This window comes from Pholcus phalangioides, unplaced genomic scaffold (genome assembly GCF_987345545.1).
Source record: "Pholcus phalangioides strain wild (caught in Gottingen) unplaced genomic scaffold, Ppha-v1.0 ptg000031l_1, whole genome shotgun sequence".
Classification (NCBI taxonomy): Eukaryota; Metazoa; Arthropoda; class Arachnida; order Araneae; family Pholcidae; genus Pholcus; species Pholcus phalangioides.
In genome coordinates this window covers 9,466,242-9,490,098 of record NW_028301621.1, presented here as the reverse complement: position 1 = coordinate 9,490,098, position 23,857 = coordinate 9,466,242, and the positions used below count along the sequence as shown (strand labels likewise).

Below are 23,857 nucleotides of genomic sequence, written 5' to 3'. Positions count from 1 at the left end.
TGTGCAATTTAACCGACCGTCGATCTTTCAATTGGTAGAGCGGTGGACTGTAGACGCAAATATCAGATATCCATAGGTCGCTGGTTCGAATCCGGCTCGACGGAAATGGTTTTTTTTTTTTTTACAGAAAGGGTTGAATGTTAGTTCTCACATGAAAACGTCATGTTTCATTTTGTTGAAAAAAAGCGATTATCCATTCTAAAATCATCCATATCTACTGTGCAATTTAACCGACCGTCGATAGCTCAGTTGGTAGAGCGGTGGACTGTAGACGCAAATGTCAGATAACCATAGGTCGCTGGTTCGAATCCGGCTCGACGGAAATGGTTTTTTTTTTTTTTTACAGACAGAGTTGAATGTTAGTTCTCACATGAAAACGTCATGTTTCATTTTGTTGAAAAAAAGCGATTATCCATTCTAAAATCATCCATATCTACTGTGCAATTTAACCGACCGTCGATAGCTCAGTTGGTAGAGCGGTGGACTGTAGACGCAAATATCAGATATCCATAGGTCGCTGGTTCGAATCCGGCTCGACGGAAATGGTTTTTTTTTTTTTTTACAGAAAGGGTTGAATGTTAGTTCTCACATGAAAACGTCATGTTTCATTTTGTTGAAAAAAAGCGATTATCCATTCTAAAATCATCCATATCTACTGTGCAATTTAACCGACCGTCGATAGCTCAATTGGTAGAGCGGTGGACTGTAGACGCAAATATCAGATATCCATAGGTCGCTGGTTCGAATCCGGCTCGACGGAAATGGTTTTTTTTTTTTTTTTTACAGAAAGAGTTGAATGTTAGTTCTCACATGAAAACGTCATGTTTCATTTTGTTGAAAAAAAGCGATTATCCATTCTAAAAATCATTCATATCTACTGTGCAATTTAACCGACCGCCGATAGCTCAGTTGGTAGATCGGTGGGCTGTAGACGCAAATATCAGATATCCATAGGTCGCTGGTTCGAATCCGGCTAGACGGAAATGGTTTTTTTTTTTTTTTACAGAAAGAGTTGAATGTTAGTTCTCACATGAAAACGTCGTGTTTCAGTGTTGAAAAAAAGCGATTATCCATTCTAAAATCATCCATATCTACTGTGCAATTTAACCGACCGTCGATAGCTCAGTTGGTAGATCGGTGGGCTGTAGACGCAAATATCAGATATCCATAGGTCGCTGGTTTGAATCCGGCTCGACGAAAATGGTTTTTTTTTTTTTTACAGAAAGAGTTGAATGTTAGTTCTCACATGAAAACGTCATGTTTCATTTTGTTGAAAAAAAGCGATTATCCATTCTAAAAATCATTCATATCTACTGTGCAATTTAACCGACCGCCGATAGCTCAGTTGGTAGATCGGTGGGCTGTAGACGCAGATATCAGATATCCATAGGTCGCTGGTTTGAATCCGGCTCGACGGAAATGGTTTTTTTTTTTTTTACAGAAAGTGTTGAATGTTAGTTCTCACATGAAAACGTCATGTTTCATTTTGTTGAAAAAAAGCGATTATCCATTCTAAAAATCATTCATATCTACTGTGCAATTTAACCGCGCGCAGATAGCTCAGTTGGTAGAGCGGTGGGCTGTAGACGCAAATATCAGATATCCATAGGTCGCTGGTTCGAATCCGGCTCGACGGAAATGGTTTTTTTTTTTTTACAGAAAGTGTTGAATGTTAGTTCTCACATGAAAACGTCATGTTTCATTTTGTTGAAAAAAAGCGATTATCCATTCTAAAAATCATTCATATCTACTGTGCAATTTAACCGACCGCCGATAGCTCAGTTGGTAGAGCGGTGGGCTGTAGACGCAAATATCAGATATCCATAGGTCGCTGGTTCGAATCCGGCTCGACGGAAATGGTTTTTTTTTTTTTTTTACAGAAAGAGTTGAATGTTAGTTCTCACATGAAAACGTCATGTTTCATTATGTTGAAAAAAAGCGATTATCAATTCTAAAAATAATTCATATCTACTGTGCAATTTAACCGACCGCCGATAGCTCAGTTGGTAGAGAGGTGGGCTGTAGACGCAAATATCAGATATCCATAGGTCGCTGGTTCGAATCCGGCTCGACGGAAATGGTTTTTTTTTTTTACAGAATGAGTTGAATGTTAGTTCTCACATGAAAATGTCATGTTTCATTTTGTTGGAAAAAAGCGATTATCCATTCTAAAAATAATTCATATCTACTGTGCAATTTAACCGACCGCCGATAGCTCAGTTGGTAGAGAGGTGGGCTGTAGACGCAAATATCAGATATCCATAGGTCGCTGGTTCGAATCCGGCTCGACGGAAATGGTTTTTTTTTTTTACAGAATGAGTTGAATGTTAGTTCTCACATGAAAACGTCATGTTTCATTTTGTTGGAAAAAAGCGATTATCCATTCTAAAAATCATTCATATCTACTGCACAATTTACCCGACCGCCGATAGCTCAGTTGGTAGAGCGGTGGGCTGTAGACGCAAATATCAGATATCCATAGGTCGCTGGTTCGAATCCCGCTCGACGGAAATGTTTTTTTTTTTTACAGAATGAGTTGAATGTTAGTTCTCACATGAGAACGTCATGTTTCATTCATTTTGTTGAAAAAAAGCGATTATCCATTCTATAAATCATTCATATCTACTGTGCAGTTTAACCGACCGTCGATAGCTCAGTTGGTAGAGCGGTGGACTGTAGACGCAAATATCAGGTATCCATAGGTCGCTGGTTCGAATCCGGCTCGACGGAAATGGTTTTTTTTTTTTACAGAATGAGTTGAATGTTAGTTTTCACATGAAAACGTCATGTTTCATTTTGTTGAAAAAAAGCGATTATCCATTCTAAAAATCATCCATATCTACTGTGCACTTTAACCGACCGTCGATAGCTCAGTTGGTAGAACGGTGGACTGTAGACGCAGATATCCATAGGTCGCTGGTTCGACGGAAATGTTTTTTTTTTTTTACAGAATGAGTTGAATGTTAGTTCTCACATGAGAACGTCATGTTTCATTCATTTTGTTGAAAAAAAGCGATTATCCATTCTATAAATCATTCATATCTACTGTGCAGTTTAACCGACCGTCGATAGCTCAGTTGGTAGAGCGGTGGACTGTAGACGCAAATCTCAGATATCCATAGGTCGCTGGTTCGAATCCGGTTCGACGGAAATGTTTTTTTTTTTTACAGAATGAGTTGAATGTTAGTTCTCACATGAAAACGTCATGTTTCATTTTGTTGAAAAAAAGCGATTATCCATTCTAAAAATCATCCATATCTACTGTGCACTTTAACCGACCGTCGATAGCTCAGTTGGTAGAACGGTGGACTGTAGACGCAAATCTCAGATATCCATAGGTCGCTGGTTCGAATCCGGTTCGACGGAAATGTTTTTTTTTTTTTACAGAATGAGTTGAATGTTAGTTCTCACATGAGAACGTCATGTTTCATTCATTTTGTTGAAAAAAAGCGGTTATCCATTCTATAAATCATTCATATCTACTGTGCAGTTTAACCGACCGTCGATAGCTCAGTTGGTAGAGCGGTGGACTGTAGACGCAAATATCAGGTATCCGTAGGTCGCTGGTTCGAATCCGGCTCGCCGGAAATTTTTTTTTTTTTTACAGAATGAGTTGAATGTTAGTTCTCACATGAAAACGTCATGTTTCATTTTGTTGAAAAAAAGCGATTATCCATTCTAAAAATCATCCATATCTACTGTGCACTTTAACCGACCGTCGATAGCTCAGTTGGTAGAGCGGTGGACTGTAGACGCAAATATCAGATATCCATAGGTCGCTGGTTCGAATCCGGCTCGACGGAAATTTTTTTTTTTTTTACAGAATGAGTTGAATGTTAGTTCTCACATGAAAACGTCATGTTTCATTTTGTTGAAAAAAAGCGATTATCCCTTCTAAAAATCATCCATATCTACTGTGCACTTTAACCGACCGTCGATACCTCAGTTGGTAGAGCGGTGGACTGTAGACGCAAATATCAGATATCCATAGGTCGCTGGTTCGAATCCGGCTCGACGGAAATGTTTTTTTTTTTTTACAGAATGAGTTGAATGTTAGTTCTCACATGAAAACGTCATGTTTCACTCTCTTGAAAAAAAGCGATTATCCATTCTAAAAATCATCCATATCTACTGTGCAGTTTAACCGACCGTCGATAGCTCAGTTGGTAGAGCGGTGGACTGTAGACGCAAATATCAAATATCCATAGGTCGCTGGTTCGAATCCGGCTCGACGGAATTGTTTTTTTTATTTACAGATTGAGTTGAATGTTAGTTCTCACATGAGAACGTCATGTTTCATTCATTTTGTTGAAAAAAAGCGATTATCCATTCTAAAAATCATCCATATCTACTGTGCACTTTAACCGACCGTCGATAGCTGAGTTGGTAGAGCGGTGGACTGTAGACGCAAATATCAGATATCCATAGGTCGCTGGTTCGAATCCGGATCGACGGAAATGTTTTTTTTTTTTTTACAGAATGAGTTGAATGTTAGTTCTCACATGAAAACGTCATGTTTCATTTTGTTGAAAAAAAGCGATTATCCATTCTAAAAAACATTCATATCTATTGTGCCATTTAACCGGGCGCCGATAGCTCAGTTGGTAGAGCGGTGGGCTGTAGACGCAAATATCAGCTATCCATAGGTCGCTGGTTCGAATCCGGCTCGACGGAAATGTTTTTTTTTTTTTTTACAGAAAGAGTTGAATGTTAGTTCTCACATGAAAACGTCATGTTTCATTTTGTTAAAAAAAAGCGATTATCCATTCTAAAAATCATTCATATCTACTGTGCTATTTAACCGACCGCCGGTAGTTCAGTTGGTAGAGCGGTGGGCTGTAGACGCAAATATCAGATATACATAGGTCGCTGGTTCGAATCCGGCTCGACGGAAATGTTTTTTTTTTTTTTTTTACAGAAAGAGTTGAATGTTAGTTCTCACATGAAAACGTCATGTTTCATTTTCTTGAAAAAAAGCGATTATCCATTCTAAAAATCATCCATATCTACTGTGCACTTTAACCGACCGTCGATAGCTCAGTTGGTAGAGCGGTGGACTGTAGACGCAAATATCAGATATCCATAGGTCGCTGGTTCGAATCCGGCTCGACGGAAATGGTTTTTTTTTTTTACAGAATGAGTTGAATGTTAGTTCTCACATGGAAACGTCATGTTTCATTTTGTTGAAAAAAAACGATTATCCATTCTAAAAATCATCCATATCTACTGTGCACTTTAACCGACCGTCGATAGCTCAGTTGGTAGAGCGGTGGACTGTAGACGCAACTATCAGATATCCATAGGTCGCTGGTTCGAATCCGGCTCGACGGAAATTTTTTTTTTTTTACAGAATGAGTTGAATGTTAGTTCTCACATGAAAACGTCATGTTTCATTTTGTTGAAAAAAAGCGATTATCCATTCTAAAAATCATTCATATCTACTGTGCTGTTTAACCGACCGCCGGTAGTTCAGTTGGTAGAGCGGTGGGCTGTAGACGCAAATATCAGATATACATAGGTCGCTGGTTCGAATCCGGCTCGACGGAAATGTTTTTTTTTTTTTTTTTTTACAGAAAGAGTTGAATGTTAGTTCTCACATGAAAACGTCATGTTTCATTCTCTTGAAAAAAAGCGATTATCCATTCTAAAAATCATCCATATCTACTGTGCACTTTAACCGACCGTCGATAGCTCAGTTGGTAGAGCGGTGGACTGTAGACGCAAATATCAGATATCCATAGGTCGCTGGTTCGAATCCGGCTCGACGGAAATGGTTTTTTTTTTTTACAGAATGAGTTGAATGTTAGTTCTCACATGGAAACGTCATGTTTCATTTTGTTGAAAAAAAGCGATTATCCATTCTAAAAATCATCCATATCTACTGTGCACTTTAACCGACCGTCGATAGCTCAGTTGGTAGAGCGGTGGACTGTAGACGCAACTATCAGATATCCATAGGTCGCTGGTTCGAATCCGGCTCGACGGAAATTTTTTTTTTTTTTACAGAATGAGTTGAATGTTAGTTCTCACATGAAAACGTCATGTTTCATTTTGTTGAAAAAAAGCGATTATCCATTCTAAAAATCATTCATATCTACTGTGCTATTTAACCGACCGCCGGTAGTTCAGTTGGTAGAGCGGTGGGCTGTAGGCGCAAATATCAGATATACATAGGTCGCTGGTTCGAATCCGGCTCGACGGAAATGTTTTTTTTTTTTTTTTTTACAGAAAGAGTTGAATGTTAGTTCTCACATGAAAACGTCATGTTTCACTCTCTTGAAAAAAAGCGATTATCCATTCTAAAAATCATCCATATCTACTGTGCACTTTAACCGACCGTCGATAGCTCAGTTGGTAGAGCGGTGGACTGTAGACGCAAATATCAGATATCCATAGGTCGCTGGTTCGAATCCGGCTCGACGGAAATGGTTTTTTTTTTTTACAGAATGAGTTGAATGTTAGTTCTCACATGGAAACGTCATGTTTCATTTTGTTGAAAAAAAGCGATTATCCATTCTAAAAATCATCCATATCTACTGTGCACTTTAACCGACCGTCGATAGCTCAGTTGGTAGAGCGGTGGACTGTAGACGCAACTATCAGATATCCATAGGTCGCTGGTTCGAATCCGGCTCGACGGAAATTTTTTTTTTTTTTACAGAATGAGTTGAATGTTAGTTCTCACATGAAAACGTCATGTTTCATTTTGTTGAAAAAAAGCGATTATCCATTCTAAAAATCATCCATATCTACTGTGCACTTTAACCGACCGTCGATAGCTCAGTTGGTAGAGCGGTGGACTGTAGACGCAAATATCAGGTATCCATAGGTCGCTGGTTCGAATCCGGCTCGACGGAAATTTTTTTTTTTTTTACAGAATGAGTTGAATGTTAGTTCTCACATGAAAACGTCATGTTTCATTTTGTTGAAAAAAAGCGATTATCCATTCTAAAAATCATCCATATCTACTGTGCACTTTAACCGACCGTCGATAGCTCAGTTGGTAGAGCGGTGGACTGTAGACGCAAATATCAGGTATCCATAGGTCGCTGGTTCGAATCCGGCTCGACGGAAATGGTTTTTTTTTTTACAGAATGAGTTGAATGTTAGTTCTCACATGGAAACGTCATGTTTCATTTTGTTGAAAAAAAGCGATTATCCATTCTAAAAATCATCCATATCTACTGTGCACTTTAACCGACCGTCGATAGCTCAGTTGGTAGAGCGGTGGACTGTAGACGCAACTATCAGATATCCATAGGTCGCTGGTTCGAATCCGGCTCGACGGAAATTTTTTTTTTTTTTACAGAATGAGTTGAATGTTAGTTCTCACATGAAAACGTCATGTTTCATTTTGTTGAAAAAAAGCGATTATCCATTCTAAAAATCATCCATATCTACTGTGCACTTTAACCGACCGTCGATAGCTCAGTTGGTAGAGCGGTGGACTGTAGACGCAAATATCAGATATCCATAGGTCGCTGGTTCGAATCCGGCCCGACGAAAATGTTTTATTTTTTTTTACAGAATGAGTTTAATGTTAGTTCTCACATGGAAACGTCATGTTTCATTTTGTTGAAAAAAAGCGATTATCCATTCTAAAAATCATCCATATCTACTGTGCACTTTAACCGACCGTCGATAGCTCAGTTGGTAGAGCGGTGGACTGTAGACGCAAATATCAGATATCCATAGGTCGCTGGTTCGAATCCGGCCCGACGGAAATGTTTTATTTTTTTTTACAGAATGAGTTGAATGTTAGTTCTCACATGGAAACGTCATGTTTCATTTTGTTGAAAAAAGGCGATTATCCATTCTAAAAATCATCCATATCTACTGTGCACTTTAACCGACCGTCGATAGCTCAGTTGGTAGAGCGGTGGACTGTAGACGCAAATATCAGATATCCATAGGTCGCTGGTTCGAATCCGGCCCGACGAAAATGTTTTATTTTTTTTTACAGAATGAGTTGAATGTTAGTTCTCACATGGAAACGTCATGTTTCATTTTGTTGAAAAAAAGCGATTATCCATTCTAAAAATCATCCATATCTACTGTGCACTTTAACCGACCGTCGATAGCTCAGTTGGTAGAGCGGTGGACTGTAGACGCAAATATCAGATATCCATAGGTCGCTGGTTCGAATCCGGCCCGACGGAAATGTTTTATTTTTTTTTACAGAATGAGTTGAATGTTAGTTCTCACATGGAAACGTCATGTTTCATTTTGTTGAAAAAAGGCGATTATCCATTCTAAAAATCATCCATATCTACTGTGCACTTTAACCGACCGTCGATAGCTCAGTTGGTAGAGCGGTGGACTGTAGACGCAAATATCAGATATCCATAGGTCGCTGGTTCGAATCCGGCCCGACGAAAATGTTTTATTTTTTTTTACAGAATGAGTTGAATGTTAGTTCTCACATGGAAACGTCATGTTTCATTTTGTTGAAAAAAAGCGATTATCCATTCTAAAAATCATCCATATCTACTGTGCACTTTAACCGACCGTCGATAGCTCAGTTGGTAGAGCGGTGGACTGTAGACGCAACTATCAGATATCCATAGGTCGCTGGTTCGAATCCGGCTCGACGGAAATTTTTTTTTTTTTACAGAATGAGTTGAATGTTAGTTCTCACATGAAAACGTCATGTTTCATTTTGTTGAAAAAAAGCGATTATCCATTCTAAAAATCATCCATATCTACTGTGCAATTTAACCGACCGTCGATAGATCAGTTGGTAGACCGGTGGACTGTAGACGCAATTATCAGATATCCATAGGTCGCTGGTTCGAATCCGGCTCGACGGAAATGGTTTTTTTTTTCACAGAATGAGTTGAATGTTAGTTCTCACATGAGAACGTCATGTTTCATTCATTTTGTTGAAAAAAAGCGATTATCCATTCTATAAATCATTCATATCTACTGTGCAGTTTAACCGACCGTCGATAGCTCAGTTGGCAGAGCGGTGGACTGTAGACGTAAATATTAGGTATCGATCGGCTTTGCTGGTTCGTATCCGGTTCGACGGTGATCGGTGATTTTTTATAAAATGAGTTTACTGTTGCCTCTCGCATGAAAACGTCGTGTTTCATCATGTAATTAAAACATATATTTTTATTAATGTCCAAATCATCCGTAATTAATGTTCTTTCTAATCGATCGTCGATAGTTCAGTTGGCAGATCGGTGGACGGTAGTTACATACAGGGTTTAAGCTAGATAAAAAATTCCTTTGGCGAAAATGGGGGAAAGCTTTTGCAAAATGCTACAATGCTAATGATTGATGGTTGGACATGTCTACTCGTTTCGTACCTCCTGTACGCATTTTTGGGAAAGTAGCTTTTACTTCTTTAGCATTCTAAGATTTTCTTTTGCATTTTGCGAAAAATGTGACCGTAGCTTATACTCTGGTTACAAATATCCATAGGTCGCTGGTTTGAATTCGGCTCAACGGATATCGGCACTTTTTAAAGAATGAGTTGAATGTTGGCTCTCATAAAAAGGCATTACGCTTTATCATTTCACACGGTCATAAAAAATCGATTAATTAGAAAAATCATCCGCATTTAATGTGCCTTTTTTAATGGACCGTCAATTGCTCAGTTGGCAGAGCGATGGACTGTAGGTGTAAATATCAGATATCCTTAGCTCCCTGGTTCGAATCCAGCTCGACGAATATCGGTATTGTTTATATTGAATGAGTTGAATGTTGGCTCTCACATGAAGATGTCATTTCAGTTATAAAAATGCGATTATTAATAATCGTAGTAATAAATTAATTATTAGTATTAATAATTAGTAATAAAATCTTCCGTATTTAATGTTCAATATATCATTGAACAATTTAATGTTCAATATATCATTGAACAATTTAATGTTCAATATATCATTGAACAATTTAATGTTCAATATATCATTGAATAATTTAATGTTCAATATGTGGAAATATCAGAAATACATATGTTTCTGCTTCGAATCCGGCTCGACGGAAACTGGTGTTACTATTATGGAATGCATTAACACTGACTTTTACTCTCACATTAAGGCGTCATGCTTAATCGTTTGCGAACTTTTCACACGATTTCCATTACAAGTCGTCGTCGTGAGTCTAATGTACTGTAATTTGATCTCACTGACGGTTCTCTCTACTCCTGGTACTTCCTCCGTAAACACGAAGCGAAAACGAATGCTTGCTCAAAGAATGGAGAGAATCAGTCACTGAGATTTAGATCATTATACTTTACGCTCCCGATGGTATTGCGTTTTTAAAAAATTTTTATTCATTTTTTTTAAATAATTAAAATACAATTGCACAACAACATCAAATGCCTTCATTTTATTAGCGAAAAGTAATAGAAAAAAGCGTGGGCGGCTGGTTCGCTTCGCCCGCTGATCCGCCTCCCAACGCAGCAAACGCATCATCACCCGGCATCCTTTCGAGGTTGGCGTTACTTTTTTGCAACAACTTTGAGCACAAATGGAAAATAAGAAAAAAATAAATCAATAATCATCACAAAAAAAATCGAAAATGTAAGTAAGGCCGGATTACACTATAAATATTTTATAAAATTTGACAAATGTATCTAATATTCTGAGAAATTGAATTTTCCAGATGTTGGAAAGAAAAGTGATCACTTTTCTTTTTGCAAATATCAGTTTCGGCATAACGTCCAAGAAAATTCAATTTCTCAGTATATTTCAGGCCGAAAAAATACCATTTCTTCATATATCTAATATTGTTATTGGTTGCATTTGCTCGAATGTAAACGATAAGCTAATGGGTTGCATTTTCAAGTCTTATAAAAGAAATTTTATAAAGCTTTTATATTTAAGGCTGGGACTACAGCGGATTTGAATTCAGCTCGACGAAAATCAATATTTTTTTTTAATGAGTAGAAACTGGATCTTTGGTTCCAGGCTGTGTGTGTGTGTGTGTGGGTGGCTTCACTATAAAAAATCAATAATAGTTCTTTTATAAAACTTGAAAAATACATCCAATAAGTGTAGCGGTTACATTCAAGCGAATTTAACCAATGGGCTTATTGGTTTTTTCAAGTTTTGTAAAATACCTTTTTATCAAACTTTTATATACTAATCCCTGCCTCGCAGAGTGGCGTGATGCTTCATCGTTCACAAATATTTCGCATGGTTTCTGTAACAACAATGCGGTTAAAAAGTGAAATAATCCATTTTATATGGCTTGCAATCGACACGTCGATAGTTCTGTTGGCAAAGCGGTGAACTGCCGAAGTAAATATCAAATTCTCACATCCATAGGTTATCCTTTTTTCGAATCCGGCTCGTCGGAAATCGTTGCTTTTTAAAAAATTAGTCGAAACTTTTTGATCTTTGGCTCTCACAATGAGACGTTACTCATCAGCGCTTTCGGATATTTTACACAGTTTCTGTAACAAATTAAAATCATTCGTTCTTTTTTATGTGTGTCGTGATCGATTATAAGAGAGACCTAGAGAGCGAGGGACGGGGTCAGTTGAGTGACAAAAAGAGTGACTGAGAGACAGGGGTAAGTGCTAAGCGAGATGTAGTCTTAGGTGGCAAATATGTGGAACGAATGGTCAAGAAAACCATACAAAAATAGGAGAAGGGCGCAAAATTTGTGTAGCCCCGCAAACAGCAAATCCATAAATCCGCCCCCGCATGCAACAGAAAAGAACTGAAAGAATGCTACTTTTTCCAATTTAATCTAAATAATGTGTTTGTATTTCAAAGAGATCGATATCTGTGTTTAGGGAGTCACATTTATATAGAGTTGCGCAATCGATTTCTCAATACTTTTCAGAGTGCTTGTTATCAATACCCTTTTATTATATCCTTATTCTTTTGTATAGTCGTAAATATGATGGGTCGACAACAATGGAGGAAAATTTCGAGTATTTTTACAGAAAAAATATATTTTCTTCCCCTATCGCGTCCTGTCATTCGTTACGCATCCATTCATTGGACTCGCAGTTTTTGTGTCTTCTATTGAGCTCATTATTTATTTACATCGGAAGTATTGATGGGGATACTGTAAGGTGTCATCATAAGGATAGTTCTTATTTGGCATTAAAGAATCTTCAACACTAAAAAGAAAAAAAAATTGCATCCGGGAAGACGTTGCTGAACGAAGCTGAAGAAAACAAAATATTCAATTAGAGCGTCATTGGAAGAGCCTCCGGGGTATTCTTTTTGAAAGTATCTGACAGAAAGACGGGATAAGGTCTTGAAATTGTGAGGGGAAAAACAAATAATTCGATTCACACTTGGGTAATGGATAGAATTGTGTCTTTTTTTTTCATGTTATTTGGCATTTTTCCAAAATTTTGGCAAAAATTGTTACAGAAATTATTTTCTCTAATATTTCTAATCTGCTATTTCCCAAGAATGCAATATCAGTGATGATGGACGATTCTTTCCATGAGTCTGGAACAAATTCCTATTTAACGAAACCAACAATGTTTCATACACAGGAGCAGCAACGAATTCCTGGTGTATTACGGTATAAACGAAATGAATAATGCCTTAATACAACGCACAAAATATGAATACAATTCTAATAATTAAAACAAAAGCTCGATAAAATTTCCACCCGAAGAAATGTTTTGATATTACAGTAAAACCTCTTTTTTGCGGACACCGGTGGGACAAAAAAAATTGTCCGTAAATGACCGTTAATCGGGGGTTTGAAATGCATACTTTTATTATACAAGGGGAAAATAATTATTTGACTGTAAAAAAGAGGTGACCGCTTCTGAGGGGTGTCCGTTAAGAGGGGGTTTTACGGTGTATGACATTATATGACAGAGGTATTCAACGCACGGCCCAAGGGCTTTCGAAGCGGTTGTCAGTGACCAGAATTCATAGAAATGCTAAAAAACATCTTAATGGAATTGAGAAATTTAATACAGAATTAGTGAAAGAAATAATTTCAATATTAATTTTAGATAATATTTCGGAACTAATTAGAGAAATAATTTTAGTTTTTTTGAAATAATTTTAGTTTTTTTTGAAATAATTTAAGGTTTTTTGAAATAATTTAAGGTTTTTTGAGATAATTTTAGCTTTTTGAAATAATTTTAGTTTTTTTAACTAATTTTAGAATTAGTGAAATAAATAATTTCAAAATTAATGAAAAATATTTTCAGAACTAATGAAAAATAATTTCAAAATTAATGAAAAATATTTTCAGAACTAATGAAAAATATTTTCAGAACTAATGAAAAAGTATGGGGGTGGGTTGCTTTATTGATTCGGAGTCCTGCGCGCACCAGGTGAGACGCCATCGTGTGGAGCTGAATAATGAAATATGACCTGTTGGCCCTCGGGTTTAATGGAATTTGTGCGTGCGTGTGTGTGTGTTCCGCTACGCCTGAAAGATTGAAGACCCTGCTATAGGGTCTTAATATGTCATTATATGATGTTATATAGTCTTAATACGGTGTTCGGGGAGATGAACATCAAAATGAATTGTCCGAACCTACTGGCGGTGGTACATCAAAGAGACTTGAGTTGGAGCTCTTGGATTTTGTATAGCGAAAGCTACGGCACTGCGATCGCAACCTGAATGTACGGGGTGGGGAGAAGGAAAAAAAAATCATATTTATCAAGGTCAAATTGAGTAAGCATATGCTGACGCACTTTGATACATGGTACATATTTACACTGCATTTGTAAAGATTCTTTTCTCCCCATATTTTCATTTCCGGACGAATATCTGTTAGGCAAAGGGATTTCGATAGAAGTAGATCCTTTCTCTGACCGACATTGTCATCAAACATGCCTTTCTTATTACTCGACACACTACGACACATGGCGAGAATTTTGTGTTTATGGAAATGGCATAAGAGACTATGCGATGGGACAGATCTAATCAGTAACTAGATCTTTGTATCGAGCGGAATGTCATTTTATCAGAGATTTCTTCGCTGTGATACGGATTCGCGTATCCGTTGCCTCTTCCATTTCATACGTTTCTCCCTTTGCGATGGATAATATTGAAGATTGTTATTGGAGATCTTCAGTCGTTCGGTCGTGTTATCAACACAGAAAGAGTTTATTGTATTAAAAGCATCGGAAATAATCCATTGGAAATCATAACAGAAGGTGGTTCATAACTCCACGTGCAAATTTTGAGATAAAATTAGCCACATAGCTATGGGAAAGTATGACCGGAAACGCCACTCGAAGAGAGATGATAGGGGTGGTGCTGCTTGCAGGTGTTATTAGGTGGGCGATTAAGATTTTCTAAGGGCGTTACGCCCATTGCATCTGTAAGGAACCATGTAGCAAGAATCATTATTATCAAAGATTCATGCGGGACATTGGTGATGCAGTGATGAATGAATGACAACAGTAATGCATACTTGACAATAGCGATTTAGTGACATAATGTCCGACACCGGCAATGCACGCTTGATACCGAGGAAGTAGTAATAGGTGAATAGGTGAAGGAAGGAAGCAGTAATAGGTAAATAGGTGGAGGGAGGAAGCAGTAATAGGTGAATGATATGTGCATTCTTGTCACTGACGTACGTGGTAGTAACAAATGAATGACCAGTGATATATGCTACTACTACTAAACCAGACATGTACCTCATCTATATTCCTCTGCGGAATCTCTAACGAATTGGTACATGTTGGGGTGTGCGTGTACGTGTAGTGAAACCTGACGTAAAGTTTGTTTCTGTGTAATGCTTCTTATGTGTAGTGCCACATAGGTGGCTTATCTGCCACCAGTTTTTCTAACTATGAGTGAAGTGTAATGATCGAATGATTTATCGGTGTAGGCATGTTGCTCTCTTTGGCGAGACTTTTTAATGGGGAGATCGGCTCGCATTTGGAACCACAGGAAACCAACTTCAGCCGACCACCACTGTGGTGACGGGGGGGGGGGGGGGGTTCGACCACGGATTCTCACGATGCGAGTCCGTCACTATGACCACTCGACCACCACAGCGGCAGTGATATATGCTAGGCATCAAAAATGTAGTGATGTATGCTTCACACCAGAGAAGCTGTTATATATGAATGACAATAACGATGTGTTTAACTCCTGCGATACAGTGGTATACGTAATGACACCAGTAATTCATATTTGACACTGTTGTGGCAGTGTTATATGAATGCTAACGACGATGCCATGATGCATTTTTTTAGCACTGTGAGTGCATCATTTTTCCCACAAGGAAGGGGGCTGATAGGGTTTCAGCCCTGGGGCCCGAAACGATTTTCTCACAATTTTTTGTTTTTTTCACGCTATAAATTCCATTTCACAGGCGAGCCCGCCAAATATTCCAACCTACGGCCCCTGCTCCAGGATGTTGGGGGGGGGGGGGGCGGGGCATACAATGCATGCCAACTAATCAGTGATAGGTGAATAACACCAATAATGCATGCTTGACACGAGCGAGGCTGTCGTGCATGCATGACACTGTGATTCAGTTACGCATACCGGACTCGAGCACAATCCCCGGATGTCATACATTTTTCTAAAGTAGTATTGTGAATGTCAGCAACAGCAATGGCGATTCTTGTTACTAGATGTGACGTTTGGTCCATGGCTCTGCAATACTTTTTACCCAGAATGCACTGAACGTTTCAGTTCATTGTACAAAAGGCGCATCAAGGTCAGTTCGTTTTTAAATTCAGTTCATTTCACATTTTTGTCCTCCCAGCATGTTTTCTGATCTTAAATAAGACGAAATTGCCGTCTTGCAGATATAATAAGTAAAGTCACGTGAGAGGAGTGACTACTACTACTACTACTACTGAATGTGCCTCATTCATATTCCTGTTTGGAATTTCTTACGAATTGGTAAGAATGTGCGTGTCCGTGCTGTGAGTGAACCTGACGTTAAGTTTGTTTCCGTGTAATGCTTGTTAAAGTGCTGCCATCCACGCCATCTATTTGTCGAACTATGAGTGAAGCGTAATGGTTGAATATTTGTATCAACGTGGCCCATTGCTCTCTGTGGCAAGACTGGGAGATAGGTTCATGTTCGCTCCTCAAAGTTGGGAACCACAGAAAATCAAATTCAGCCGACCACCACTTTGACGCCAGTAGGGTCCGTCACTATGGCCAATCGACCACAACAAAGGTAAAATTTAGCAGGGTGACTTTTAAGCCAGCGTAGACAGTGTTAAGAACAGGTATATTTCGGGACGAACAAAATGTTGTTTCCTTAGATCAGGGGCGACCAACCCGCGGCAAAGCGTGGCACAACATGGTATCAGAAGTAGCACACGAACGCTTTTCAAAAATTAAAGAAAAATTCTATTTCATTTCTTAATCAAAGAAATTCTCTCCAACTTTTAAGACATCCTTTTCTAATCTATGTACATACAGGGTGTTCTGTTATTATCTCACTCAGAGAGTTGTTAGAAGGCATCAAGAGGAACAAAAATTGCAATGGAAGGAACATGGTGTCGCAAACCACGTTGAGAGGGTGGAAACCACGAAAAACGCACGCAGGTTTCGACGTCACGCTGGAACGACAGAAAGTAATATACAATAGCTACAACAATATTTTTTTGATTGATTATTACAAGAGTTGATGACGTCCGCTGACGTCATTGCACAGTCTACGACGACGTAAAAACGATTCCCGGACGCGCCCGAAGATACCAGGTGCACTTTTGATGTTACTGAATAGTTTACGTCGTCCGCATTGCGTGATCCGACCCAGCACATGCGTTCCGTGACGCTGTATACGTCAGATATGGTGAGTGAATTCACGAACGCGATCAACTGGAGAAACCGCGAGCGATCAACTAAAGTCATCCACCTTTCGTCTCCTCTGGACTTAAGCCTGCATGCGTTTCTCGCAATTTTCACCCTCTCAACGTGGTTTGCGACGCCATGTTCCATTGCGATTTTTGTTCCTCTTGATGCCTTCTAACAACCCGCTGAGTTTGTCGGTCCAGTACCAGAACACCCTGTATAATAACATATCCTGACTGACTGATTGATTCATCATCACCGAGCCGGAACCATTGAAGCTATAGGTAACAAAATTTGGTCAATAGTTTTGTTTCATGACGTAAAGACTCACTAAGAAGGGTTTTTTTTCGAAATTCGATCTCTAAGGGGATCAGGGGGGGTGAAAAATCACTCCGAGCCGAAGCCACTCGAGCTATAAATATGAAATTTGGTCAGTAGTTTCACTTGATGACGTAAAAACAATTAAATAAAAGGATTTTTTTGGAATTCGACCACTCGGGGGAGGTCATAAGAGGGTTCAAAGGCTATGTAGTGAAATAATGCTGAGGTGAAACCGCTAAACTTATAATTATGAAATTTGGTTAGTAGATTTATTTTCTAATGTACAGGCTCACTAAAGAGGTATATTTCAAAATCTGAGGGTATCATATGCAGGCGGGGGGAAGGGGGTTTCAGAAATTATATGGCGCAATCATCGTTGAGTCCAAATAGAAGAAGCTGTAAATATGATATTTGGTTGAATATTACATTTCATACTACAGAAAATCACTACGACGGGATTTCTGAGAATTTTACCCCAACGTGGTGCAAATGTTATATGGGGGAAATCACTGCAGACCAATTTTCAGATGACCAAAATTCACGCAAGTGAACCCGCTGATTACAGCTAGTGAATAGCCTGCAAAACCTATATTCAGTATGGTAGGCACGATTAAAGTAATAATTATGTGATAACTGTTTTTTGTGTGTAGTAATTAGTGATTGACACTTGATACTCAATTACGTTTCTGTTCGGTTTTTCATTTTATAGCATAGTTATTGGACATCCCATGTGTACGAGATTCAGGATCACCAGCGTAGGACACATGCATATAATACAATATCATTGTATATCATCAATACTTGGGGGGGGGGGGAGGTGTGAGCCCCTATTGCAAAGTTCAATAGGGAGGGGTGAAAGCAACCTGAGTCTTCAGGTTTCGGTCTCCACGCCCAACGCGGTGTAGGTATAAGATGACCCTCGAAATAAAAACAATTTTAAACTTTCTTTGTTGCGAGTGACAAACTAAACATTTTAACGAAAAATAGGAGGACAGCCGAACAATATTTTGCAGGAACGGAGAGAATGATAGTGTACCATAAAGCGGGACGTGGTGGAATTTTGTAGAGTGACACGCGTATGGGAGATGATCTTGATTGTGGCACGGTTAGGAAGAAAGGTTTGCCTCCTCACTGCCTTAGATAAAATAATATTTGTGGTTTTCTTTGAATTTTCGATCACGATATTCTGAATCTTTCAGGAATTCATCAGAAATTACAATTCTTTTCTCGTTTTATTGCTACATTGAAAAGAACATCCATTGCAAAAATGCGAGTAGCATAAAATTCTTATCAGATTTTCGGTATTCTTCAAAAGAAAAAAAAAACTCATACTGGATGAACTGTAACGTGTACGAAAGATCTTATACATTTTGTTGAACTCGTATGAAGTCTTAAAAATACTTTATGCCTTGGGCGGGAAATGAATTTCTGCTTTTGGAAATCGATTCTCAAGAATTCTCTGTCTATCAACTATAAAACACCAACCTATTTTTTTTTTTTCTCTCTTTTTTCGGTATTGGATTGACTCTAGTCCAGTGTTCTTCAACCTTTTTACGGCTGCGGACGGGTGAAAGTGATGGGAAAAAATTTCACGGACCTGTGGAAACGTGAGAAATAATTTGAGTGACCGTCAAAAAATAGAGATAAGTGAGAGAAATATGTTTTTTTTTTTGGTGGACTGACAAGAATAAATAAATGGGAGAAATGGTTTGCGGACGTGCGAAAAATAAAATAAATGGGAGAAATGATTTGAATAACTAGCAGATGAATGGCAGAATGCGTGAAATAATTTGTGGGCCGGAAAAAAGTAAATAAATGTAATTTGAATGACCGAAGATAAATTGCAGAGTGGGAGAAATAATTTGAATGAACGGCAGATAAATTGCAGAATGGGGGAAATGACTTAAATGACCGGCAGATAAATGGTAGAAATAATTTGAATGACCGGCAAATGAATGGCAGAAGGGAAGAAATAATTTGAATGACCGCCCGCCAGATAAACGGTAGAATGAGAGAAATAATTTGAATGACCTTTTGAGATAAGTGGCAGAATGGGAGAAATAATTCGAATGACACCGGCAGATAAATGGTGGAATGGGAGAAAAAACTTCAATGACCCCCCCCCCCCAGAAGATAGATAGCAGAATGGGAGAAATTATTTGAATGACCATCAGGTAAAAAGTAGAATAAAAGAAATAATTTGAATGACTTGCAGATGAATGGCAGGATGGGAGAAATAATTTGTGGGCCGGCAAAAAAAAAATAAGTAAATGGGGGAAATGTAATTTGAATGGCCGGGAGATAAATGACAGAATGGGCGAAATAATTCAAATGACGGGAAGATCAATCGCAGAATGGGAGAAATAATTTGAATGACACTGGCAGATAAAAGGCAGAATGGGAGAAATAATTCTAATGACCTTCAGATAAATGACAAAATGGGCGAAATAACTTGAATGACCGGTAGATAAATGGTGGAATGGGAGAAATAATTTGAATGACAAGAAGATAAATGACAAAATGGGAGAAATGACTCGAATGGCAGGACAGATAAATGACAAAATGGGAGAAATAACTTGAATAACCGGTAGATAAATGGTGGAATGGGAGAAATAATTTGAATGGTTGTAAGTCAGAAACGGTTGACGGGTAAGTCAGAAATAATAACCAATATAAAAAGACGGTACAATATTGTAATAAATCCAAGATTATGTATCTACTATATGAATCGAACGAAATGTTCCGCGAACCTGCAGGAAATTCTCACGGAACGACAGCGGTCCGCGGACCTACGGTTGAAGAACACTGATCCAGTCAGCAAAATGCAGTAACATGCAATAAATGGAAGTGCATTTTCCATTGAGTTTCGATTGCTTTTTAATAACTTTGTAATAGCTGATTTATAATGTAATTTAAATTTTCGAAAATATGTCTATGAAAAAAAGATAACAATGCATCGCAAACATAAATCGTATTGATAATTTGCGATATAATTCCGTCAATTCGGTATCGATAATCCGTGTTATTTCTCTTCCATGCGTATAGTTTTGTGCCCACCACGAGACCTCGGACAAGGAGCTCTTCCCGACTTTCGCCAGGACCAGGCCACCCGACACGCAGATCTCGAAATCGGTGGCATCTCTGCTCCTGACTTTCCAGTGGATGAAAGTGGCATTTCTCTATTCGACGACTCAGGACCGAAGTTTCCGAGAAGTCTCCAAGACCATCATCAAGACTCTCAAGGGCGTAGGAATCGATGTCAGGTATCTGGGGACTTGGCCGGAAACCTATCATTACGGCTACGGTGAAAATCCGTTCGATAGCTTAGTTGAAGAGTCTTACAGGGAAGCCAGAAGTGAGTCAGTTGAATTTGTTGTTGTTGTTTTCATCATTATATACAGTGTGTCCTGTAAGCGCAAATGCGACCTTTATCTCATCAACCGTCCATCGTAAAGATACGGTTTCAATGTAAAAAAATGCTCAAAAGGCGTCCAAAAATTACCCTGTACCAGTTTTGAGAGTGAAAATACAGTGTGTAACAAAATAAAAAACATAAATTTTTATACGGTTCCCTTGTCCTCTAACTTCTAATTATAAAGTTGTTGCCCTGTATCTCCTGGGGCCAGCAGTATTCGTTGTGATATTCGAATTCAAAAATCGGAAAAAAGTTGGGAAATACAGCATAAATAAGAAAAGGGAGTGTTGTCCGTTGTTTTTTTCTGCCATTTCCCAATTTTTCTCCGATTTCTGAATTCGAATATTTCCGCGAATATTGCACTTAGAAGCTTGGAATTTTTCTGTTGGCCCCAGAAGAAACAGTGCAACAACATTCCAATTGAAAGTTAGAGGTCAAAAAGGACTGGAAACATAACTCTGCGACGGACGGTTGATCAGATAAAGGCCGTGTTATCACTTTAGTTATCACTTTACATCCATATTTGTAATGGGCATCTTTTTCTCAGCCACCCATCTCGTTGGGCATTTTGCCTGTTATGGTTTTGCATTTGTATTTAGTACTTACAGGACACCCTGTATAATAAGAGAGGTTGTTTAGAGCAGTGGTTCTCAACCGGGGCCCATATGGCCCCCCTAGTGGTACTGGGATACTTCGAGGGAGCCCACGGAAGAAAATTTAGAAAGGTTTTAAATTAAAAAAAATTTTATGAAAAATTTTTTTATTTAAAACATTTTTTTATTAAAAAATAAAATTAAAAATTTATCTAAATTTAGAAAATTTAGTGGTTTGGAGGGCTAAAGAGAGCTGGAAAGAAAAATTAAGGTGTGAAGAGAAATAATGTTTTTATATTGGTGACTATGCACTTGCAGAATCTAACAAAACCACCCACAAAACCAAAGCCGTCTTAGGGCATGGACCCCACCCATGCCTCACCACCTACATTTTGCAGCAGGTTCCCTAGGATGGGATTTTTCGCGGGCCCCGGCTAAACTTTTCAAAGACTCCTCTATATTAAATTTATACTGCGAAAAACAAAAAATTATAAAAACCATATCAGGCCCCGGGCTGCAGCTCTGTCAGTCTCACTCTTGTGAGGGGTCATGCCCGGGATCTCATATCCATAAGTGACCCCCACCTTATGATATTTTGTATAACGTATATTGTTTGTTTGTGCCGTGGGTAACTTGGGTGATGTAGAGCCGCTTAAGTGCTCTAAAACTGCGCCAACTGTCACTCAAGCGATTTCTAAATGTGCCACGGGTCGCTTGAGTGTTCTGGAACTATATCGCTTGTCACTTACTTAAGTCATCTGTGAATGTGTCACGGGCCTACTTGAGTGATTTGAAAATGTGCCACGGGCCGCCTAAATACTCTGGAATTGTGCCACGGGTCACCTAAGCGATCTGTAAATGTGCCGCTTAGTTCATTTTTACGAAATTAGGTTTGAGAGGCAGGCATCATCGGATAACTCCCGAGCCACATTTGGTCCACGGGCCAAGGCTTTATCATTAAATGGCTTAAAGGGTGGTCACAATGAACTTCTTAAAAGGAAATTTTGAGTTCCTAGCCTTGGAATAGCATTGAAATTAACAGAAATTGATTATCAATAACATGTAAAGGTATTTTCTTTCGAAATTTTAATTTTTTTTTAAAATATTTTTTGCATTTAAGAAAATGATAATTGGTGCCGGTCCGCGGACCAGGGGTTGAAGAACTCTGGTAAATCACAATTTCACGTGAAGCACTTGTAAACAGCGCTTCCCATCGCCTCATTTCATAGTTTTCCTTATGAATAAGGTTCAGTTTATGACCTTTACTCGTCTTTGAAGTTTTTTTTAATCTAAAATTTCAAGAAAATTGGAATTTCAGATCGCTATACATTGACCAATTTCTCATAATTTAATTATTCGAACTCTTTTGATAGATATATGTATAATTAAATTTCAACCATTAAAATTTTCTCTTATTAATCCTAAAGTCCTACCTTTAAAAGAAAATTAAAGTTAGTTAACCAAACAAATAGTTGGTACAAAAAAAAATTTGGTACTTTTTGAGATCATCTATTACTTATATATAAATGTACCTGACAAATATCCTAGGGCAAAATCCAGATAGAGATAAGCAAGATAAGCTCCTTCCAAAGAAAATAAACCCTCGGAAAATACCGGATAACCTTAAGAACTGTTTTTCTCTTTCTAAGATTCCAATAAAATCTTCTTAGATGGAGAATTCTTGAGGCACTTGTGAGTTAAATAAACTAAAGAATTTATTTCTTGAACTGTTAATCCATTGTTTTCGTAAAAAAATATGCAATTTATTAAATTTCCACCGGTAAATTTATTACGAAAGGATAAATTGTAATGTTATTTATACACTCTCGTGTCTAAACCGTATGTGTCTTTTATTTAGATGTATTGATATTTTGGTGTTTCAATAAGACAAACATGGCAATTACACATAAAATTCATTCTACGGAGTTCTTCGCTGGGGAACATTTAATTAAGAGATTTATAAGAACATACTATACATGCGGTGGCAGTTACGCAACATGTCTAACATCCAAGCTTCACATATTTAATTAGCGGTATAAACAAATTAAGTCTGCTGTGCAAAACTTTGAACTTCCTTAACTGTTAAATGTATGCAAATTATTTCAAAATTTGAGATTTACCATGTCACAAAGTTTAAAATATTCAAATATAAAATTACATACAGGGTGCATAGCAAACATGGTGTATGACATTTTACTGCTGCACCGTTCATTCTAGAGCAGTGGTTCTCAACCGGTGCTCCGCGGAGCCCTTGGGGTCTCCTTGTGCGCTCTCCAGGGGCTCCGCGGAAGCTCGAGGAAAATTTAAAAAAAAAAACAGTAAAATTTAAAACAATGTTTATAAATGTTTTTAAATAGTAAAAACAAATCACTAACTTTGATGAATAATTAAAAAATTGGCCTATTTATTATATTTATTATTGGCCTAGTATTTTTACTTGTAAGGGCTCCGCGAGTCAAAACAGGTTGAGAACCGCTGTTCTAGAGGTATACTTTCCAATTGGAGAAAGTTTCCAAATAACGTGTACAGTAGTACTCAGATATGTCATTCAAGGGGTTGTGTAGTTATTAAAATAAAAAAATTAACTTTTTTATACGGTCCCCATGCGCCCCAAAACCTAATTAGAAAGTTGTTTCCTGTTTTCTAAGGACAACAAATAAAATTCAACGTTTGTAAGTGCAATATTCACTGAGCTTTTTGGAAAATTTGCGTGCACCAACCCCTAAATTATTATTATTTTTTTCAATTATTATTATTTAATTTTTATAAAATTATTTTTCTTATCTATGGGGCCGTTCAAGTATTA

At 38.0% G+C, this 23,857-nt stretch overlaps 1 protein-coding gene and 31 non-coding genes across 33 annotated transcripts in view; all 32 read left to right on the top strand.

Moving 5' to 3' along the window:
• LOC149067118 (guanylate cyclase 32E-like) overlaps positions 1 to 23,857 on the top strand; it is a 294,881-nt gene that overhangs the window by 178,938 nt on the left and 92,086 nt on the right. For both annotated transcript variants that reach the window (XM_089252817.1, XM_089252816.1), the window contains exon 2: positions 20,089 to 20,398. In XM_089252817.1, coding sequence (XP_089108943.1) covers positions 20,089 to 20,398 — 310 coding nt within the window. The remainder of the gene's footprint in view (positions 1 to 20,088; positions 20,399 to 23,857) is intronic.
• On the top strand, positions 235 to 322 carry TRNAY-GUA (transfer RNA tyrosine (anticodon GUA)). The gene is given in 2 exon segments: positions 235 to 271; positions 287 to 322. It is a non-coding gene; the product is annotated as a tRNA-Tyr (tRNA).
• Positions 454 to 541, top strand: TRNAY-GUA (transfer RNA tyrosine (anticodon GUA)). The gene is given in 2 exon segments: positions 454 to 490; positions 506 to 541. It is a non-coding gene; the product is annotated as a tRNA-Tyr (tRNA).
• Positions 673 to 760, top strand: TRNAY-GUA (transfer RNA tyrosine (anticodon GUA)). Its single transcript is given in 2 exon segments — positions 673 to 709; positions 725 to 760. It is a non-coding gene; the product is annotated as a tRNA-Tyr (tRNA).
• Positions 1,768 to 1,855, top strand: TRNAY-GUA (transfer RNA tyrosine (anticodon GUA)). Its single transcript is given in 2 exon segments — positions 1,768 to 1,804; positions 1,820 to 1,855. It is a non-coding gene; the product is annotated as a tRNA-Tyr (tRNA).
• TRNAY-GUA (transfer RNA tyrosine (anticodon GUA)) lies at positions 1,989 to 2,076 on the top strand. The gene is given in 2 exon segments: positions 1,989 to 2,025; positions 2,041 to 2,076. It is a non-coding gene; the product is annotated as a tRNA-Tyr (tRNA).
• Positions 2,206 to 2,293, top strand: TRNAY-GUA (transfer RNA tyrosine (anticodon GUA)). Its single transcript is given in 2 exon segments — positions 2,206 to 2,242; positions 2,258 to 2,293. It is a non-coding gene; the product is annotated as a tRNA-Tyr (tRNA).
• Positions 2,423 to 2,510, top strand: TRNAY-GUA (transfer RNA tyrosine (anticodon GUA)). The gene is given in 2 exon segments: positions 2,423 to 2,459; positions 2,475 to 2,510. It is a non-coding gene; the product is annotated as a tRNA-Tyr (tRNA).
• Positions 2,643 to 2,730, top strand: TRNAY-GUA (transfer RNA tyrosine (anticodon GUA)). Its single transcript is given in 2 exon segments — positions 2,643 to 2,679; positions 2,695 to 2,730. It is a non-coding gene; the product is annotated as a tRNA-Tyr (tRNA).
• Positions 3,063 to 3,150, top strand: TRNAY-GUA (transfer RNA tyrosine (anticodon GUA)). The gene is given in 2 exon segments: positions 3,063 to 3,099; positions 3,115 to 3,150. It is a non-coding gene; the product is annotated as a tRNA-Tyr (tRNA).
• TRNAY-GUA (transfer RNA tyrosine (anticodon GUA)) lies at positions 3,279 to 3,366 on the top strand. Its single transcript is given in 2 exon segments — positions 3,279 to 3,315; positions 3,331 to 3,366. It is a non-coding gene; the product is annotated as a tRNA-Tyr (tRNA).
• On the top strand, positions 3,500 to 3,587 carry TRNAY-GUA (transfer RNA tyrosine (anticodon GUA)). Its single transcript is given in 2 exon segments — positions 3,500 to 3,536; positions 3,552 to 3,587. It is a non-coding gene; the product is annotated as a tRNA-Tyr (tRNA).
• On the top strand, positions 3,716 to 3,803 carry TRNAY-GUA (transfer RNA tyrosine (anticodon GUA)). The gene is given in 2 exon segments: positions 3,716 to 3,752; positions 3,768 to 3,803. It is a non-coding gene; the product is annotated as a tRNA-Tyr (tRNA).
• On the top strand, positions 3,932 to 4,019 carry TRNAY-GUA (transfer RNA tyrosine (anticodon GUA)). Its single transcript is given in 2 exon segments — positions 3,932 to 3,968; positions 3,984 to 4,019. It is a non-coding gene; the product is annotated as a tRNA-Tyr (tRNA).
• Positions 4,149 to 4,236, top strand: TRNAY-GUA (transfer RNA tyrosine (anticodon GUA)). Its single transcript is given in 2 exon segments — positions 4,149 to 4,185; positions 4,201 to 4,236. It is a non-coding gene; the product is annotated as a tRNA-Tyr (tRNA).
• TRNAY-GUA (transfer RNA tyrosine (anticodon GUA)) lies at positions 4,587 to 4,674 on the top strand. The gene is given in 2 exon segments: positions 4,587 to 4,623; positions 4,639 to 4,674. It is a non-coding gene; the product is annotated as a tRNA-Tyr (tRNA).
• Positions 5,027 to 5,114, top strand: TRNAY-GUA (transfer RNA tyrosine (anticodon GUA)). Its single transcript is given in 2 exon segments — positions 5,027 to 5,063; positions 5,079 to 5,114. It is a non-coding gene; the product is annotated as a tRNA-Tyr (tRNA).
• On the top strand, positions 5,244 to 5,331 carry TRNAY-GUA (transfer RNA tyrosine (anticodon GUA)). The gene is given in 2 exon segments: positions 5,244 to 5,280; positions 5,296 to 5,331. It is a non-coding gene; the product is annotated as a tRNA-Tyr (tRNA).
• Positions 5,682 to 5,769, top strand: TRNAY-GUA (transfer RNA tyrosine (anticodon GUA)). Its single transcript is given in 2 exon segments — positions 5,682 to 5,718; positions 5,734 to 5,769. It is a non-coding gene; the product is annotated as a tRNA-Tyr (tRNA).
• TRNAY-GUA (transfer RNA tyrosine (anticodon GUA)) lies at positions 5,899 to 5,986 on the top strand. Its single transcript is given in 2 exon segments — positions 5,899 to 5,935; positions 5,951 to 5,986. It is a non-coding gene; the product is annotated as a tRNA-Tyr (tRNA).
• TRNAY-GUA (transfer RNA tyrosine (anticodon GUA)) lies at positions 6,337 to 6,424 on the top strand. Its single transcript is given in 2 exon segments — positions 6,337 to 6,373; positions 6,389 to 6,424. It is a non-coding gene; the product is annotated as a tRNA-Tyr (tRNA).
• Positions 6,554 to 6,641, top strand: TRNAY-GUA (transfer RNA tyrosine (anticodon GUA)). Its single transcript is given in 2 exon segments — positions 6,554 to 6,590; positions 6,606 to 6,641. It is a non-coding gene; the product is annotated as a tRNA-Tyr (tRNA).
• Positions 6,770 to 6,857, top strand: TRNAY-GUA (transfer RNA tyrosine (anticodon GUA)). The gene is given in 2 exon segments: positions 6,770 to 6,806; positions 6,822 to 6,857. It is a non-coding gene; the product is annotated as a tRNA-Tyr (tRNA).
• On the top strand, positions 6,986 to 7,073 carry TRNAY-GUA (transfer RNA tyrosine (anticodon GUA)). The gene is given in 2 exon segments: positions 6,986 to 7,022; positions 7,038 to 7,073. It is a non-coding gene; the product is annotated as a tRNA-Tyr (tRNA).
• Positions 7,202 to 7,289, top strand: TRNAY-GUA (transfer RNA tyrosine (anticodon GUA)). Its single transcript is given in 2 exon segments — positions 7,202 to 7,238; positions 7,254 to 7,289. It is a non-coding gene; the product is annotated as a tRNA-Tyr (tRNA).
• TRNAY-GUA (transfer RNA tyrosine (anticodon GUA)) lies at positions 7,418 to 7,505 on the top strand. Its single transcript is given in 2 exon segments — positions 7,418 to 7,454; positions 7,470 to 7,505. It is a non-coding gene; the product is annotated as a tRNA-Tyr (tRNA).
• Positions 7,636 to 7,723, top strand: TRNAY-GUA (transfer RNA tyrosine (anticodon GUA)). Its single transcript is given in 2 exon segments — positions 7,636 to 7,672; positions 7,688 to 7,723. It is a non-coding gene; the product is annotated as a tRNA-Tyr (tRNA).
• TRNAY-GUA (transfer RNA tyrosine (anticodon GUA)) lies at positions 7,854 to 7,941 on the top strand. The gene is given in 2 exon segments: positions 7,854 to 7,890; positions 7,906 to 7,941. It is a non-coding gene; the product is annotated as a tRNA-Tyr (tRNA).
• On the top strand, positions 8,072 to 8,159 carry TRNAY-GUA (transfer RNA tyrosine (anticodon GUA)). The gene is given in 2 exon segments: positions 8,072 to 8,108; positions 8,124 to 8,159. It is a non-coding gene; the product is annotated as a tRNA-Tyr (tRNA).
• TRNAY-GUA (transfer RNA tyrosine (anticodon GUA)) lies at positions 8,290 to 8,377 on the top strand. Its single transcript is given in 2 exon segments — positions 8,290 to 8,326; positions 8,342 to 8,377. It is a non-coding gene; the product is annotated as a tRNA-Tyr (tRNA).
• Positions 8,508 to 8,595, top strand: TRNAY-GUA (transfer RNA tyrosine (anticodon GUA)). The gene is given in 2 exon segments: positions 8,508 to 8,544; positions 8,560 to 8,595. It is a non-coding gene; the product is annotated as a tRNA-Tyr (tRNA).
• On the top strand, positions 8,723 to 8,810 carry TRNAY-GUA (transfer RNA tyrosine (anticodon GUA)). Its single transcript is given in 2 exon segments — positions 8,723 to 8,759; positions 8,775 to 8,810. It is a non-coding gene; the product is annotated as a tRNA-Tyr (tRNA).